This window comes from Struthio camelus, chromosome 37, assembly GCF_040807025.1.
Source record: "Struthio camelus isolate bStrCam1 chromosome 37, bStrCam1.hap1, whole genome shotgun sequence".
NCBI classification, from domain to species: domain Eukaryota; kingdom Metazoa; phylum Chordata; class Aves; order Struthioniformes; family Struthionidae; genus Struthio; species Struthio camelus.
Window position 1 is genome coordinate 579,850 of NC_090978.1, and position 17,570 is coordinate 597,419.

Consider the following 17,570-nt stretch of genomic DNA (forward strand, 5'->3'; position numbering starts at 1 on the left):
GGGGCCTTGTCCTTCCCCCCCAACATGTCCCAGGGGTATATTTGGGGCCTTATCCCCCTCCTCAGTGTGTCCCAGGGGGTATTTGGGGCTTTGCCCCCCCCCCCAGGTGCATCCCAGGGGTTATTTAGGGCCTTATCCCCCCCCCCCAAGCATGACCCCAGGGCAGATATTTGGGGACCTTGTCCCCTCCACCGTGTCCCCGGAGCCAACCCAGGGGTCCCTCTGCCCCCCCCACCCCGGGGGAGAGTATTTGGGGTCCCCTCTCCCCGCAGGGAGTCCAAGCCACGTTGGTGGGGGGGGGGGGGGACATCCCCGTGTCTCCCCCCTCCCCAAGCCATCCCGTGTCCCCCTCCAGGTCCTGCTGTCACCATGCCGCCGCGACGCTCGGCCCGTGTCCAGGGCGCTTCGTCCAGCTCCGGCTCCTCGGCGGGGGCACGGTCCGAGCCCCGGAGCGACTCCCTGGCTCCGGATAGCCCGTGAGTTTGGGGTGAGGGTTGCCGGGGGGGGGGCTGCACCCCAGCCACCCGCCCACTGCCACGCCGTGCCCCGCAGGGACCCCAGCAGCGGGGACGCCGATTCCGGCAGCGACTTCGAGGACACGTTGCGGAAGCACGGCAAGCGAAGGGCGGCCCGCCCGGCGCCCAGCCATGCGCCGGTATGTCTCGTTTTTCCCTCTCCGCCAGCCGCTTCCCTCCCGTTTTCGGGGCCGTCCCGGCCACGCGCCGCCATGCTCCCAACGTGCCACATCTCTCTGTCCCCAGCAGGTCCCCAAGCGTCCCCGCCGGGAGCCCAGTACAGATGGCAGCAGCCCGGCTACGAAAAACCCGGAGCAAAACACCCTCTTTGAGGCCGTGAGGTCGGCCAAGACCGCCATGGAGGTAACTCGGCTCTTGCCGCTCTCTGTGCGGCTTCGAGCCTGCTTTTTGGGAGGGGTGACAACTGCCTCACGCAGGGGACGGCGGGACGTTGTGTGGGGGGGTGACAGCCGGCTGTCCCCTGCTCTCAGACGGTGGTGGACGACTGGCTGGAGACCTACAAGCAGGACCGGGAGACGGGGTTCCTGGAGCTCGTCAACTTTTTCATCCGCTCCTGCGGCTGCAGAGGTGGGGAACCGCCATCAGGTCCTCGACCTCCTGCCCGTTGCCGGTGGGGACCCCGTCGCGGGCTGCCGTCCCCTTCCCCTGACCCCCGGGGACCCTCGGTTCACCTCTCGGCTCCCCTCGGCAGGCGTGGTGACCCTGGAGATGTTCAGGAACCTGCAGAACTCGGAGATCATCCAGCAGCTGACGGAGAAGTTCGACGAGGTGCGGTGCGGGACGCGGTGCGGGACGCGACGCCCGGGGAAGGTGCCCGAGGGTCCCGCTCACCCTGTCTCCCCGCAGGATTCGCCCGAGTACCCGCTGTCACTGAGCAGCCAACCCTGGCGCCGGTTCCGGGTGGGTTTTTGCGAGCTGGTGGCCATGATGGTGCAGCGTTGCCAGTACAGCATCATCTACGACGAGTTCCTCATGGACAGCCTCATCTCCCTGCTCACCGGCCTCTCCGACTCCCAAGTGCGGGCTTTCCGCCACACCAGCACCCTGGCGGGTAGGCGGCTGCGTGCTGGATACCTGAGTTCCCCTCGGAGGGTAACCGGGACGTCCTGGGGATCCCCCGGCGTCTCTCCGCTGCCTTCCCCGGGCCTCCACGGCTCTGCCGTATCCCCAGCCATGAAGCTGATGACGGCCCTGGTGAACGTGGCGCTGGGCGTGAGCTTGCGCAAGGAGAACAACCAGCGGCAGTACGAAGCCGAACGCAGCAAGGGCCCCGGGCGCCGGGCCACCGAAAAGCTGGAGGCGTTGCTGGAAAAACGTCGAGAGGTGAGCGCTCAGTGGGGCCGGGCGGCGGGCAGCCGCCGGCGGGGTGCCCTTTAGCTGAGCCCTGCTCCCCTCCCAGCTCCAGGAGCAGCAGGAGGAGATCGAGAACATGATGAACGCGGTCTTCAAGGGCGTCTTCGTGCACCGCTACAGGTCAGAGCCTACGTGGGAGGTGGGGGACGGAGAGGGGAGTTCTTGCTGTTGAGAGATTTTGTTGTAGCAAGGCCTTGTCCCTCTCTGTTCGGGGACAACCCAGTTGGAGACTGGGACCGGTTCGGGGCTCCCCGTTGCAGAGAGACAACGAGGCCACCTTGACGCCGGAGAAAGGACGATGGGGTGGTTGCGTGGTCAGCGAAAAGAAGACGGACGGTGTAGGAAGGCAACGTGGGAGCATTGGCCCGGGGATGGGAGGATGGATGGGAGCTGGGATGGGGGCACGGTGCGGCCAGGGGAGAGAGGAAAAGCGTTTGGGGTCGGTGACGCGAGCCCACGCGGTGCCATGCGGGGCAGAGACGTGGTACCCGAGATCCGAGCCATCTGCATGGAGGAGCTGGGCAAGTGGATGAGGAGCTACGCGGCCTCGTTCCTCACCGACAGCTACCTCAAGTACATCGGCTGGACCCTGCACGACAAGGTGAGACGGGGTCGAGGGGCGGAAGGGGGGGGAACCGCGGGGACCTCGAGCCGGCCGTCCCCGCTCACGTCCCCTCGTCCCCGCAGCAGCGGGAGGTGCGTCTCCAGTGCGTGAAGGCCCTGCAGGGGCTCTACTGCAGCCGGGACGCAGCCGCCCACCTCGAGCTCTTCACCAGCCGCTTCAAGGTAAGCGGGTGACGCGCGGCCGCCCCGGGGCCTCCACGGGGGTGCCGTCGCCGTCCGCCTCCCCCTCACCCCCACCGCCTTCCTCGCTAGACCCGCATGGTGTCCATGGTCCTTGACAAGGAGCCCGACGTGGCCGTGGAGGTCGTGAAGCTGCTGACGCTCATCCTGGAGTGAGTGCGGGGACAGGGCTGGAGGGGCCACAGGGGACAGGGTCCCGCGGCGAGTGCGGGGACAGGAGACACGGTTTCGGGGGGACACGAGGGACAGGGTCTTCCAGTGAGTGCAGGGATGAGGCTGGAGGGCACAAGGTGGGGACAGGGAGCTGCAGCGAGCACAGGGACACAAGGACGGTGTCCCACGGTGACAGCAGCGACGGCAAACAGGGCTGGGGGCACCGGGGAATCTCTGAGGCCGCCATGACCCCCCTCCCTTTTCCTCGCCCGCAGGAACATGGAAGAGGCGCTGACGGATGAGGACTGCCAGAGCGTCTACCCCTTGGTCTACGTCTCCAACCGGGCCCTGGCCGCTGCCGCCGGCCGGTTCCTCTACGGGAGGTGAGCGAAGGCAGCTCCGGCGGCCGGCCGGCTGCCGCTCGTCTGGCTGCCAGGCCCCAGACCGCAGCCCGTCCCGCTGCCCGGCAGAGCGTGGCCGACGGCCCGAAACCACCGTAATCTCCGCCACCACTTCCAGAAAAGGCCAGACGCTTGCTGACCCTGCCAAGCCGTGACTCAGCCTTAATTGTAATGAGACACCTCATTTCCTCTCCGCTTAGCTGCGGGCTACATCTGGCTGCCCAACGGGCCCCACCTTGGCCAAAGATTACCTGCCCGTTTAACGCTCGCTTTTAACGAACGTGGGCCTAGGGAAGCCGTATCCGGCACCGGGGTCACCCCATGGGAGACGAAAGTCCAGCACGCGCCTTATCGGCTGCCGAGAGCCCCGGCCAAGCCGCGCTGGCAGCCAACTGCCTCCCGCTCGCACGCTTGCGGCTATTGCGAAAGCCTTGGCTCGTAAAGCCGGGTTCGTTAAGCAGAGACAGCGGCGGGAAGGAGGGAGGAGGGGGAAGGTGACACACGCGGCGGGGTGCTGAGCTGGCCCCTGGAGGGGTGATGGCGCCGTTAAAAGTGGAGAGAAGCCCACGGGTGGCTGCAAGGACGGTGACCTCGATGTCCCCTTGCTGTAGCCCGGACCTCGGGGCCGGCGCGCTCCCCTGCTCGGCGGCGGCCGCCTTGTTTATCTCGGCGCGGGCCTTGGCTGCTATCGGGCGCCGGCGTTGTTTGGGCTTGTCCTGGCTCCAGGCCGCGGCGGCAGCTGGAGCGGTTCCTCCGCACATCTGGCGGGGGACGGGTGCCAGCGGTGCGTCATGTCAGCGCGGCCCTTCCCTGGTCACGCGGGGTCCCCCCTGGGGGGTTTTGGTTTCGTGGGGGCCAGCTCTCTGCCCGGAGCAGAGGGACATAGGACCCTCATGTCCGTGTCCCCCCAGGGTGCTGGTCTCAGGGGTCGTAAGACCCCCGTGTCCACCTCCCTCAGGGCTCTGGGGGACGTGGGACCCCTGTGTCCTTGTCCCTCAGGGCACTGGCCCCCACGTACTCGACTCTATCCCCAAAGCAGGGGGACATGGGACCCCCATGTCTGTGTCTCTCAGGGCTCAGGGGGACATGGGACCCTTGTGTCTCTTGGGGCACTGGCCCCACGGGTCGTGGGACCCCCGTGTCCATGTCCCTTGGGGCTGCGGCCCCCACATACCCGACTCTATCCCCATAGGAGGGGGACATGGGACCTCCGTGTCCCTGTCCCCCCAGGGCACTGCCCCCACCTGCCCAGCTCTCTTGGCCACATGGGTCTCCCACGTGATTCCCACGTCCCCTGGAGCTCCAGCCACCACGTGTCCCCTTCTCTTGGGTACCCAGGACACCCATGTGACCCATCTGTGTCCCCCATGGGCTCTGGTCCCTGCGTGTCCGGCTTGGGTGCATGGGATCCCCGTGTGACCCCCGTGTCCGTGTCTTCCAGGCTGCTGGACCCCCAGCAGGAGGCAGGGAAGGAGCCGTCTCGCAACGAGGAGAACAGGACCTTCTTCAGGCTTCTCCTGGACTTCTTCATCGAGAGCGAGGTGAGGGCGGCCGTGGAGGCCGGGAGGGCCGCCGGGGAGGTCCCTGCCCGCCGTGACAGTGCCCTGTCCCCCTCCTGTCTGCTGTCCCCAGCTCCACGAGCATGCAGCCTACTTGGTGGACAGCCTGTGGGACTGCGCCGGCCCCCGCCTGCGGGACTGGGAGACCATGAGCGCGCTGCTGCTGGAGAAGACGCCCGCCGAGGGTGAGTGGGGGGAGCCAGTGGCACTGGGGTAGGTCCCTTGTACTGCTGGGACGTCCCTGAGAGGCACTGGGAGATGCTGGGACGTCCCTGAGAGGCACTGGGATTCACTAGGTTCCACTGGAACATGCAGAGACGTCACTGGGAGACACTGGGGTGTTGCTGGGAGATGCTGGGACATGCTGGGATGCAATTGGGAGGCGCTGGAACGTCACTGGGATACACTGGGGCGCGCTGAGATATCACTGGGGTCTTGGGGGATGTTGCTGGGACGTATTGGGACGTCAGTGGGTCACCGCTGGGATATCCAAGGATATGCTGGGATGGGCTAGGGCATGCTGGGAGATGTTGGGATGTGCTGGGGGACACCAAGACCCCACTGGCCTGGCAGCGCGGGTGACCCTGGGATGACACGGGCCACTCCGCATCCTCCCTCCCCGTCTCCCCACGCTCTCGCCTCTCCCGCAGGCCTGGCCGACCAGCAGGAGAAGGCGCTGGTGGAGATCCTGGTGGCCAGCGTGTGCCAGGCCACCGAGGGGCTGCCACCAGTGGGCCGCGGCCCGGGCAAGAAGGTAACGGGATCGAGGGAGGGAGGACATGGGGCTGAGCTCCCCCCTACACCGCGCCGTAGCCGCCCTGAGCGCCCCTCTCTCCACCTTCAGGCTTCGGCCCGGGAGCGCAAGACACAGGCGGACGAGAGGACACGGCTCACCCACTGCCTCATCCCGGCTCTGCCCCAGCTGCTGGCCAAGGTGAGGGTGATCCGGAGCCCCCCAAGACCCCGCGGCCCCACTCCGGCGGGGGGCAACGGAGCAGAGGTTGCGGGGGACGGCGCTGACCCGCCGCCGTCCCGCAGTTCTCAGCCGACGCGGAGAAAGCCGCTCCGCTTCTGGAGATCCTGCAGTATTTCGACCTCAGCATCTACTGCACGGGGCGGCTGGAGAAGGTAGCGGACGCCTCGTGGTCGGGCAAGCAGGATCCGGCCCCTGTGTCCTGGAGCTGGGGCAGAGCTGCTCTCACCCTCGGGAAACGGGGCGGCGGACGAAGCGGGGTGTAGAGGATGGGAAGGGTCCCTCGAGTGTCTTCGTCTCTGCTTTTACTGTCCTTGCCGAGGGTCTGTGTCTGGGTTTGTCCCCTTTGGGAGGCTCCGTGTCCCCAACTCCATCCCCGTCCCCATCCGGAAGCCACATGCCTCAAGCTCCAGCCCCGTTGGGGCCCAATGTTCATCCCCATGCCCATCGGGAGGCTGCGTGCCCCTAGCTCCAGCCCCGTTGGAGCCCCACGTCCGTCCCCATGCCCATCGGGAGGCCACGTGTCCCTTTGTCCCTGCGGGAGAGGCCCGGCCATGTCTCAGGGGGGTGTCTCCTCCACAGCACCTGGAGCTGGTGCTGGGGCAGCTCCAGGAGGTGGTGGAGAAGCACTCGGGGCAGACGGTGCTGGAGGCCGCCTCGCGGGCGCTCTACGCCCTCTGCAACCCCGAGCTCGCCCTGCACGGCCGCGGGGACCTCGTGCGGAGCCGCCTCGCCGACCAGCTGGTTGACAAGTTCCACCAGGAAGTCACTGAGCTGCTCCAGGTATTGGGGACGGGACAGGGACCCTGAGCCCAGGACAGACCTGGGGACGAGATAGGGACGCTGAGCCCAGGATTGAGTTGGGGATGGGACAGGGACCCTGAGCCTGGGACAGACCTGGGGACAGGACAGGGACCCTGAGGTCGAGAAAGGGCTGGGGACAGGACAGGGACCCTGAGCCTGGGACCAGGTTGGGGAGAGGACAGAGACCCTGAGCTCAAGAAAGGGCTGGGGACAGGACAGGGACACTGAGCCCAGGAGCAGGTTGGGGACGGGACAGAGACCCTGAGCCTGGGATAGGAACCCTGAGCCCAAGACTGGGCTGGGGACAGGACAGGGACACTGAGCCCAGAATTGGGCTGGGGACGGGACAGGGACCCTGAGCCTGGGACAGGCTGGGGACAGGACAGGGACCCTGAGCCCGGGACAGGGCTGAGGACAGGGCAGGGACCCTGATTCTGAGATGGGCCTGGGGACAGGGCATGATGGGGCTGGGGACAGCCAGGGACAGGACAGAGACTTGAAGCTCAGGACAGGAGCCCGGACTCTGGGACAGGGCTGGGGACAGCGATCATGACCCGGAGCCTGGGCTGGAGCTGGGGACACCCCAGGTCACAAACTTGGACTTGGGGACAAAGCTGGGGACGGGGACCTGGAGCGCAGGATGAGGCCGGGGACGGGACAGCACCCACCTAGATGGCAGTAGCTGGAGCAGGGACGGGGAATTAGCTGGTCGGGAAGGCGCTGGGTGGCGGAGCTGGTGAGGGACCCTGGGGAACGGGGTGTCCCCAGCTCTGGCAGTGGGTCTCCTGCCCCGAGCGGGGTGTCCCCAGCCCCGAGCGGGTGCCCTCAGCCCCGGGCCCTGCCCAGGCTTCATCCCTGGACGAGGAGGAGGTGTACAGCATGGCGGCCACGCTGAAGCGGATCTCCATCCTGTTCAAGTGAGTGGGGCGCCGTGGGGTCGCGCCACCCCTCTGCCCCTGTCCCCTGGCGTCCCCCGGGGTCCCTTGGTGGCCTGTGGCCTGCTGCCCTGTCCCTTACTCTCTGTGTCCCCTGGCATGCTGTCACCTGCCCTGCTTTCGCCATGTCCCTGTCCCCTGGCGTCCTGTCCCCTGCCCCGTGTGCTCCACATGCCTTGGCGTCCTGCGTCCCCGTGTCTTGTCCTGTCCCTGCATGTCCCCCCTCGCCTGTGTGCTCCCTATGTCCTCATACCCTAGCATCCTGTCCCCTGCCATCCCCGTCACCGTCTCTGCAGCGCCCACGACCTGACGCCCTGGCAGCTCTTCGAGCCCTGCACCCAGCTGCTGCAGCGCGCCGTGGACACAGGCGAAGTCTCCCCGCAGGTACCGGCGTGGGGACACGGGGCGAGGGGAGGGGACGCACGGGGTCCTGCAGCGCCGCGGCCCTCCCTCGCGCCTCCTCTCTGCCTTCGCAGGTCCTCGTCCCTGCCATCGCCTGCGTCCACTTCCACATCCTCTGGGAGCTCTCGCGCGTGCCCGACAACGACGCGCCGCAGGTGAGCGCCTGCAGTGGGGACACCCGGCCGCTGCGTCCCTAACGATCTCCGTGTCCCTGACGGTCCCCTGCTCTGTGCAGGGGCAGCTGCAAAGCCTGAGGAGCAAAGTCACCTCCTTCTGCTCGCTGTGCCAGAGCTGCCTGTCCGACGTGGACCCTGGCATCCAGGAGCAGGTATGGAGGGGCCTGGTGGTGGTGCTGGGAATCCGAGGAGGCGCCGGGGCCGGCGCTGAGCCCCTCCCCGTGTCCGCAGGCCTTCGTGGTGCTCAGCGACCTGCTGCTGGTGTTCGGCCCCCAGCTGACGCGGGACGGGCGGGAGGTGCTGGAACCGCTGGTGGTGCTGCCCGACGCCGGGCTGCAGTCGCAGCTCGCCGGCTTCCTCATGGACCACGTCTTCAACCACGTCTTCAGCCCCGAGGAGCTCACGTCCGGAGGTGCGTCCCCATCCAGTCCCCAGGGTGCGCGTCCCTCTTCCTCGGCCATGCCATCGGGCCGCTCACGCCAGCCAGTCCCCGCAGAGCCCGAGGACAGCGAGAGCCACATCGAGGGGCTGCACCGGCGCCGGGTGCTGCTGGCTGGCTTCTGCAAGCTCATCATCTACAATGTGCTGGAGCTCAGCGCCGCCTCCGACGTCTTCAAGCACTACGCCAAGGTGCCGACGCGGCGGGGGGACGCGGGACCCTGTCCCCGCTGGCCCCGGGGGTGGCTTGGGGACATCTGGGCGCTCTTCTTTCTCCCCCCAGTTCTACAGCGACTACGGGGACATCATCAAAGAGACACTGAACTGCACCCGCCAGATCGACCGGCAGGAGTGGGCTCGCACCCTGCTGCTCAGCTTGCAGCAGGTGACAGCTTGGGGTGGTCCCGGGGATCCTCAGGGCGGGGGGGGGGTCCTCTGGGGCTCTCCAGGGATCTCTAGGGGGGTCTCCGGGGGAGACTGAGGATCTCTGGGAAGCTCCAGAGAAGTCTGGGGGGCTCCAGAGGGGGTTGGGGGGCTCCAGGGAGGACTGAGGGAGGTTTGAGGGGCTCCAGGAGAGTCTGCGGGGTTCCAGGGAGGTCTGGGGGATCTTTGGGGGGCTCCAGGGAGATTTAGGCATCCAAGAAGCTCCAGAGAAAGTTGAGGGCATCTAGGGGGGTCTCCAGAGAGATCCAGAGGTCTGGGAGGCTCTGCAGGGATTTAGGGAGCTCAAGAGGGTCTCAAGGTGGGGGGGGGGGGGTTGAGAGCCTCCAGAAGGTCTGGAAGGGTCTCCAGGGGGTCCCGGGGTTTCCATGCTGACCCTCTGTCCCCCACACAGCTGATGACGGAGCTGTTGCTGCAGCAGGGCCCCGAAATCCGGGCAGCCGACGCTTTCCTGGAGATCCGCGACCTGGCGCGACGTTTCTCCCTCCTCTTCGGCTTCCACCAGCTCCGCAACCGCCTGGCGCTGCTCAGCGTGCACAAGTGAGCGGGGCCGGGACCGGGCAGGGCGCTGAGCTCGGGGCTCAGCTCCACCCGGCGTCTCTTCTCTGTCCCCGTTTCGGCCAGGGAGGGGATCCAATTCGCTTTCCAGGAGCCGCCGGGTCCTGGGCCGGAGTTGCAGCCCCTCAACCTGCCCTTCCTGGAGGTGCTGAGCGAGTTCTCGCCCCGGCTGCTACGACCTGACAAAGCCCTGATGTGAGTTGGGGTGACGTGAGGTCTGCCAGCATCCCACCCTCCTCCACGGCTCCCTGTCACCCTCCTCTTCGTCCCTCGCAGCCTGGCCTACCTGGACAAGACGTGCCAAGAGCGACGGTGGCCGCCGCCGCCAGGGGACGACCCGTGGCCCTCGCTCGTGGCCTACCGCAGCTCCCTGCAACCCCAGGACGACGCGAGCTCCGTCGGCAGCCGCGGCTCAGCCCAGCGCCGGCCGCCCGGCTCCGCCAAGAGGCGCCGTTTGGACGGTGAGGAAAGGGACCCAGGCGTCCTGGTGGCCTGCAGGATCCTTTGCTGGGTTCTGCCAGCCAGTGGGGCTGGGGTGGGGGGGCGATTGTCCCCCTCTATCCCGCACCGGTGGCAAGGGGGGATCCCAGCTGGATGGAGACTGGGACCAATTTGGGGCTCCCCAGTCCGGAAGCACGAAGGTCACGCGGGGCTGAGAAGTGACAAGCAGGGGTGGGGAGCGTCCTATCGGTGCCGTCACCTCCCTGACGGAGCCAGCCCCCGTCCTCGGAAGGGGACGACCTCCGTCTCAGCCCCTCTCGCCGCAGCGTCCTCCTCGGAGCGGACCGACTCCAGCCTCCAGCTGAGCAGCCGCCCCGCCAGCCCGGCCCTGACGTCCACGGCGCTTCGGGCGAGTCGCCGGGCGCCGCGTCCCCAAGCTCCGGTTCGTGCCGACGGTTCCGACTCGGATATCGCGCCCAGGTGAGCGACCGAGCCGGGAGCCGAGTCTTTTCCGTCTCTCCGACCTACCCTGATGTGACTTCTTCCTACCTAGGCTCCAGCCCCGGCTCAGCATCCGACCTCGGTTTCCCGGCTTCTCCTCCCGCAGCAGCTCCGTGTCCCACCAGGGCAGCAGGATGGATCGGTAAGAGACGGAGATGGGGTTGGGGGGGAAGCCGGGAAAAGCCGGAACGGGTGCCACATCCTCCTCTTCCTCCCTCCCTTCTCCCCTAGGCTCAGCCTCATGGAGGAAGACGAGGCAGCGGAGGAAGACGAGGCGACGATTGAAGAGGACAGCAGCGAAGAGGAGACCCCGGAGCTGCGCAGGGTGAGGCCGAACCCTTCCTCGACATCCCGCCCCTGCAGAGAGCAAGGGCCCGAGCTGCCGCGGGGGCTTCGCCGCCCGCGCCGGCCCTCGCCAGGCCTTAACGAAGCTGTCTCGTCTCCCCCAGCGCCCCCGGGCTCTGCAGCCCCAGCAGCTCCGCCAGCAGGATCGCCTCCGCGACCTTTTCGACTCCACCATCCTGGGCATCGAGGTGAGCCGCTTCGATGGAGGTGCTGGTGGCGGTGGGGAAAAACAGGGTCCTTGGGAGAAATGGGGACCCCAAAGCAACGATAACCCCCCCCCAAACACCACCCCGCGCCCTTCGGGGGTGTCTCACAGCCCCTCCCACCCCCTCGCAGGACGTCTGAGACGGCCGGAGCTCAGGACCACGGAGTTTGTTGCCTGTTTATTGCTGTTTTGAGCCCGGATCACGGGGGAGTCCAGCTCCTCCTTCCTTTTGACTTGCCTTAATTAAATAAACGGCTTGGTGGCCAGCGCCTGGGTGCCGCGGCGGAGCTCAGAGCCGCACGACGTAGGAGTCGCTGTGCGTCACGTAGCGTACCCAGCGGTGGGGTGGCCCCGCTGGTGGCCCCGACAAGCGCACGAAGCGCACGTGCAGCCCCGAGCACGTGTGCGTGGGCAGCTCGAAGGCCATGTTCGCCGGACCCAGCTCCAGCAGCGAGGCGCTGCTCAGCCCCGGCACCTCCAGCTGCGGGCAGGGGAACGGTGCGGTGACAGGGACCCTGCCAGGTCCCTTGCCTGCCCTCGAGCCACCTACGGTCACCTGCCTCCGCTCCCCAAATGGGACAGGTGCCTGAGGGCTCCCCAAAGCAGGGGACAGGTCCCCGAGCCCCACGACCTCTCCCATCATGGGAGGTGGCCCAGGTCCCTACTTGTCCCCGAGCCCCACGGCACCCCCCCCACGATGGGACAGGTCCCTAAAGGCTCCTCAAGGACAGGTCCACATCCCTGCTTGTCCCTGAGCCCCACGGCCACCCCAGATTGGGACAGGTCCCTGCCTGTCCCCAAAGCCCTACAGCCACCCTGCAAACAGGACAGGTCCCTTAAGGTTCCCCAAGGCGGGGACAGGTCCCTGCTTGTCCCCAAGGCCGGGGGGAGGGTTTCCAAGGGGGACTGGGACCCTCCTGTGTGTCCCCCCCTACCTTGAAGAGGGCGGAGAGCTGGGACCCCCCCTGGCACCGGGGGATGTCCCAGCGGATGGACTTGGTGCTGGGTTGCAGCTCGGCCGTCTGCTCGGGGCTGCTCAGCTCCTGGGCCAGGCTTAAAGGCGGGGAGGGATGGAGATGGGGGGGAAGGTGAGAGGTTTGGGGGGAGCAGAGAGGCCCCCCCCACCCCCCCAAAATCCTGCACCCAACCCCGCCGGCCCAGCAGCGTCACCCACCTGCTCACACCCTTGGGCACGGGCAGCTGGACGCGGACGTTGAGGGCTTGGCTGGAAGGGGAGAGCGGTGGGGGGTGGACATCCACCGGACACCCCGTCCACCCCATGGACATCCCCACCCTCCCCGTGGACACCCACTGGACACCCCGTCTGCCCCACGGACACTCCCACCCCCCCCCCATGGACACCTACCAGACACCCTGTCCACCGCATGGACACCCCACAGCTACCACCACCCTTGGACACCCACCAGACACCCCCAACCCTACAGACATCCATGGACACCCACCAGACACCCCCCCACCCCCACCCATGGACACCCACCAGACACCCCCCCACCCCCACCCATGGACACCCACTGGACACCCCCGCCCCTACAGACACCCATGGACACCCACCACACACCCCCCACCCACCCATGGACACCCACCGGACTCCCCCACCCCTATGGACACCATGGACACCCATGGGACACCCCTACCCCCATGGACACCCATCAGACACCCCCTCCCCACCACCCATGGACACCCCCACCCCTACAGACACCCATGGATACCCACCAGACCCCCATCTCACCCACGGACACCCACCAGGCACCCCCAACCCCATGGAAGCCCACTGGACACCCCCACCCCTACAGGCACCCATGGACACCCACTAGACCCCCCCCACCCATGGACACCCACCGGACACCCCCACCCCTACAGACTCCCATGGACACCCACCAGACCCCCCTCTCACCCACGGATACCCACCAGGCACCCCCAGCCCCATGGATGCCCACTGGACACCCCCCACCCCTACAGGCACCCATGGACACCCACTAGACCCCCCACCACCACCCATGGACACCCCTTGGACACCTCCACCCCTACAGACACCCATGGACACCCACCACACTCCCCCCTCTCACCCATGGACACCCACCAGCCACCCCCCAAGCCCCCCCTCCCCCCAAACCTTTTGGGTGGCAGGTCGCAGCGGAGCTTCAGGTACAGCCGCAACCTGCGGGGGACGCGGGGCCACGTCAGCACCGGGGTCACCCAAACCCCCCCCCACCCAAACCCCCCCCCCACCCTCACCTGCCCGCAGCGTCCCGGTCCACGGTTGGGAAGAGGCGGAAGGGCAAAGGCGCCGGGATGTCATCCGCCAGCTGGTACTGCATGAGCGTGAGCTGCCCCGGGTGGGGAGGGGGAAAGGGGGTCAGGATGGGTGCCCCCCCATCACCCTAGGGTGCCCCCCACCCATCCGAATCCTCACCTCACCCTGGCTCGGGGTCACCTTGAGCACCCGGCCGCTCTCGAACTCGTCCAGCTTGACGGCGCCGTGGAAGGCGCATTCATCCACGCGGACGGCCGTGCCGTAGCCTTGGTGGGGGGGGGAGGCGATTTTGGGGGCAAAAAAGGACGTTTAGGGTTTTTTTTTCCCCCTTGGGGGGGAGTTGGGGGGGGTGGGACGCACCTCGCACCTCCGACTTGCCCACGCAGAACTCCTCCGTCAGCCCGATGCGCATCTCTGCGGGGACGCGGCGGTGTCACCCACCGGGGTGGCGGGGGGACGGACACGGTGGTGGCGGGTTTTGGGGTGGGGGGGGACACCCAGCCCCGTACACCCAATGCCGCTGGGGACCCCCCCCCCCCCCCCCGCTCACCGCAGCAGCTGGGCACGTAGCACTTGAGGCGAATTTCCCCCTGGACGTCCACCTTCGTGGGTGTCCCCTGGGGACGCGGGGACGAGGGGTGAGCCGGGGTTGGGGGGGACGCGGGGCGTTTTGGGGACATGGGATTCCCCCCCCCCAGGCTGAGGTGTTGGGAGGGGGGACATGGGGGGACACGGGGTGCTTTGGGGACAGGGAACACCCCCAGGCCGAGCAAAGGTGCCTCGGGGGGAGACACGGGGTACGTGGGGCACTTTGGGGACAGGGGACACCCCCAGGCTGAGCTGAGGTGCCTCGAGGGGGGACACAGGGGGGACACGGGGCGCTTTGGGGACAGGGGACACCCCCAAGCCAAGCTGCCTGGGGGGGGACACGAGGGGGACGCGGGGCACTTTGGGGACAGGGGACACCCCCAAGCCAAGCTGCCTGGGGGGAGACATGAGGGGGGACGCGAAGTGCTTCGGAGACAGGGGACACCCCCAGGTCGAGGTGCCCGGAGGTGGGGGGACGAGTGGGAGGGAGGGGACACTGGGGGGGGACGACCGAGCGGTGGCCCCGTCCCCACTCACGTTGGCCGCGATGACCACCGTCAGCCTCTCCACCACGTCCACGAAAACCTCGTTCTTGGCGCCCTGTGGCCGCAGAGACAGTCGGCGGTGACACGGGGACACCCGTGGGGCGGGGGGAGGGGGGACACGGGGACACCCATCGGGTGGGGCGGCAGGGGGGGGGTCCTACCTGCTCCCCCCGAGGTGGCAGCACGGGGCGGCTGGCGGCCGAGCTGGGGGCCACCTTGCTCTGCTGCGTCTCGGCGCCGAACTGCAACGAGGAGGAGGAAGAGGAAGGGGGCGTTCGCCGGACGTGGGTGCGAGGGCACCCATGGGTGGGGTTGGGGGGGGGGGTTGGGTGCTCACCAGCCCGATGGAGCCCAGGTCCAGGAGGCTGAAGGGTTTGGTGGCCACGGGCTCCGTGTGCATGAAGTTGCGCAGCACCTCGGGCGCCGTGGTCTGGATGTAACCGTAGTCCTGGCGGGGGGGGGGGGACACACAGGGATGTCCCCGTGTCCCCCCCTCCCCCAGGGGTGTCCTCAGCCCCTTTGGGTTGTCCCCAGCACCCTAAAGATGCTCCTGAGTGGCCCCCCCCACAAAGGTGGCCCCCCAGCTCTCTCTCTAGGGTGTTCCCACTACCCCCCTCTAATGTCCCCGTCACCCCATGGGGGTGTCCCCACCACACTCAGGTGTCCCCATCACCCCCAGAGCTGTCCCCAGCCCCAGGAGAGTGTCGCTTGGCCTCCCCCATCATGTCCCCAGCTCCCTCTAGGGTGGCCCTGGTCCCCCCCCCCAAGCTGTCCTCAGCAGGGCCACCACTACCCCAGGGTGTTCCCACCTCCCTCTGTGGTGGCTTCAGTCCCCCAAACTGTCCCCAGCAGGGCCACCACCACCACCCCAGGGTGTCCTCACCTCCCTCTGAGGTGGCCCCAGTCTCCCAAACTGTCCCCAAACTGTCCCCATAGTGTCCTCATAGCACCCCCAGCAGGGTCACCACCACCCCAGGGTGTCCCCATCTCCCTCTGAGGTGGCCCCAGTCTCCCAAACTGTCCCCAAACTGTCCCCATAGCCCCCTCAGGGGGTCCACCACCACCCCAGGGGGTCCCCACCTCCCTCTGAGGTGGCCCCAGTCCCCCAAACTGTCCCCATAGCCCCCCCAGCAGGGTCACCACCACCCCAGGGTGTCACCACCTCCCTCTGAGGTGGCTCCAGTCCCCCAAACTGTCCCCAAACTGTCCCCATAGTGCCCCCAGCAGGGTCACCACCACCCCAAGATGTCCCCAGCTCCCCCCGGGGTGGCCCCTGTGTCCCTCCCAAGGCATCCCCAGGGACAACCCCACGCCCTAGGGGTGTCCCCGTCACCCCGTAGGGTGTCCCAAGGCGCCCACCCACCAGCATCTCGTCCAGGAGCTCGTAGACGAGGGCGAAGTTGAGGGCGACGTTCTTCTCGCTGAGGGTCCCGCAGCAGTCCCGCAGCAACGTCACCAACCTGCGCCGGCGGGCCGTCAACGGGTTCCCCCCACTCTGCCGCGTCCCCTCCTGTCCCCCGGTGTGTCCCCCCCACCCCCCGAAAACCCCCCCTCCCCATACCTATTGAGGAACTCCACCAAGGTGAAGGGCGACGCATCTGGCGCGGCGGTGGCCACCACGTAGAGCCCCGCGTGCCGCACGTGGACAAAGTGCCGGCCCTCGTGCACCTGCGGAGGTGGCGGGTGGGTGGTGGGGGGGGCGAAACGGAGCTGGGAAGGGTGCTGGGACCCCTCCCCCACCACCACCCCGTTTCAGCACCCTACCACCACCCTCACCATGAAGACGGGAGCTTGGTCGCCCGGCAAAGCCGTGATCTTCTTGTAGAAGGTGTCGGCGAGGTCCTGGCTGGTGGCACCGGCCTCGCCACGGACCGGTCTGCGGTTAAGGAGAAGCAGAAGAAGGTGGGGAGCAGGGGGGGCAAGGGGGACCCCTCCCCAACCTCTCACCCCATCCCACCCACCCAGCACCCACGCTGGAGCAGGATACAGTCCTTATGGATGAGGCGGTCGCCCTTGGAGGAGAGGATGAAGAGCTGGGAGAGCATCGCTGGCCTGGCGGGAGGCGGAGGGGGTGGCTCGAGTGGGACCCTCCCCCCCTTCCTTCACCCCGAGACCCCCCCCACTCACCCTCTGGCCACCTTTGGGTGCTACCAGGGCTCTGCACCTTCGAAAGAGCTCTGCGCCCTCCAGGTCCTGCTCCCCACCCCACCAGGACCCAGCACCCATCAAGTGCCCCTTCATCAAGACCCAGTACCCCCAGACACCCCCATCCACCCCCCCCACACCCAGCACCCCCCCAAGGCTCCAGCACCCCCAGAGCCCCCCATCCACCCCCCCAGCACCCCCCAAGTGCTCCCCCATCAGGACCCAGCACCCTCTGACCCCCCCCATCCCCCCCCATCCTCCAGCATCCCCCCCAAGGCCCCAGCACCCCCCAAGTGCTCCCCCATCAGGACCCAGCACCCCCAGACCACCCATCCATCCCCTCCAAGGCCCCAGCACCCCCCAAGTGCCCCCCATCCACCCCCCCAGCACCCAGCACCCCAAGGCCCTAGCACCCCCAGAGCCCCCATCCACCCCCCCAGCCCCCAGCACCCCCCCAAGGCCTCAGCACCCCCAGATCCCCCCATCCCCCCTCAGCACCCAGCACCCCCCCAAGGCTCCAGCACCCCCAGAGCCCCCCATCCCCCCTCAGCCCCCAGCACCCCCCCAAGGCCTCAGCACCCCCAGATCCCCCCATCCCCCCTCAGCACCCAGCACCCCTCCAAGGCTCCAGCACCCCCAGAGCCCCCCATCCCCCCTCAGCACCCAGCACCCCAAGGCCCTAGCACCCCCAGACCCCCCATCCAGCCCCCAGCACCCCCCCAAGGCCCCAGCACCCCCCAAGTGCCCCCCATCCACCCCCCCAGCACCCCTCCAAGGCCCCAGCACCCCCAGACCCCCCCATCCACCCTCCCCAGCACCCAGCACCCCCCGGCCCCGCCCCCCCGCAACCGCGGCCCCTTTAAGAGGGGGCGGGGCCAGGGCCCCCCGCGGGTCTCCCCGAACCTCGGTCCCGTCCGGCCGCGCGGGGGAAAGCGGGAGTCACGTGACGCGGCCCAAAGGAGGCGGAGCCCGCGCCGGGCCGCCTCGCCCCG

At 68.1% G+C, this 17,570-nt stretch overlaps 2 protein-coding genes across 4 annotated transcripts; one reads left to right on the forward strand and one right to left on the reverse strand.

Annotated features, from left to right (window-relative positions):
• Positions 1-369: 369 nt before the first annotated feature.
• STAG3 (STAG3 cohesin complex component) lies at positions 370-11,274 on the forward strand. Its single transcript, XM_068924002.1, has 30 exons — positions 370-476; positions 553-655; positions 765-878; positions 1,007-1,103; positions 1,228-1,587; positions 1,708-1,859; positions 1,936-2,009; positions 2,367-2,490; positions 2,577-2,675; positions 2,766-2,845; positions 3,122-3,229; positions 4,689-4,788; positions 4,880-4,991; positions 5,457-5,560; positions 5,651-5,740; positions 5,845-5,934; positions 6,362-6,562; positions 7,430-7,500; positions 7,815-7,902; positions 7,995-8,075; positions 8,156-8,248; positions 8,328-8,508; positions 8,593-8,726; positions 8,818-8,919; positions 9,370-9,515; positions 9,600-9,728; positions 9,810-10,454; positions 10,528-10,617; positions 10,707-11,008; positions 11,157-11,274. Exons 1-30 carry the CDS (start codon positions 370-372, stop codon positions 11,216-11,218), a joined length of 4,239 nt encoding a protein of 1,412 aa, XP_068780103.1. The 3' UTR covers positions 11,219-11,274.
• AP4M1 (adaptor related protein complex 4 subunit mu 1) lies at positions 11,189-17,568 on the reverse strand. Of its 3 annotated transcripts, none has more exons than XM_068923996.1 (16): positions 17,482-17,568; positions 16,421-16,485; positions 16,210-16,304; positions 15,995-16,101; positions 15,797-15,893; positions 14,771-14,863; positions 14,595-14,675; positions 14,426-14,488; positions 13,851-13,917; positions 13,661-13,714; positions 13,460-13,566; positions 13,282-13,373; positions 13,160-13,204; positions 12,200-12,250; positions 11,961-12,078; positions 11,189-11,506 (listed from the first exon to the last, which is right to left on the reverse strand). In XM_068923996.1, the coding sequence occupies exons 2-16, from the start codon at positions 16,476-16,478 to the stop codon at positions 11,315-11,317; spliced, it is 1,320 nt and encodes a 439-aa protein (XP_068780097.1). In that variant the 5' UTR covers positions 16,479-16,485; positions 17,482-17,568; the 3' UTR covers positions 11,189-11,314. The 3 variants fall into 3 exon arrangements, with proteins under 3 accessions (XP_068780097.1, XP_068780095.1, XP_068780096.1); XM_068923994.1 differs by having other exon boundaries at positions 14,771-14,881; XM_068923995.1 differs by lacking the exon at positions 17,482-17,568 and adding an exon at positions 16,561-16,676 and having other exon boundaries at positions 14,771-14,881.
• Positions 17,569-17,570: the final 2 nt, after the last annotated feature.

Excerpts from the sequence above, each read along its gene's own strand:
- AP4M1 (XM_068923994.1), bottom strand. The coding sequence starts at position 16,478 with ATGCTCTCCCAGCTCTTCATCCTCTCCTCCAAGGGCGACCGCCTCATC. Across the intron at positions 13,205-13,281 it reads GACCGGGACGCTGCGGGCAG|GTTGCGGCTGTACCTGAAGC; the intron begins GTGAGGGTGGGG and ends CGTCCCCCGCAG. Across the intron at positions 11,507-11,960 it reads AGCTCTCCGCCCTCTTCAAG|CTGGAGGTGCCGGGGCTGAG; the intron begins GTAGGGGGGGAC and ends CCCTGCCCGCAG.
- STAG3 (XM_068924002.1), top strand. The coding sequence starts at position 370 with ATGCCGCCGCGACGCTCGGCCCGTGTCCAGGGCGCTTCGTCCAGCTCC. Across the intron at positions 477-552 it reads TCCCTGGCTCCGGATAGCCC|GGACCCCAGCAGCGGGGACG; the intron begins GTGAGTTTGGGG and ends CGTGCCCCGCAG. Across the intron at positions 5,935-6,361 it reads GCACGGGGCGGCTGGAGAAG|CACCTGGAGCTGGTGCTGGG; the intron begins GTAGCGGACGCC and ends TCTCCTCCACAG.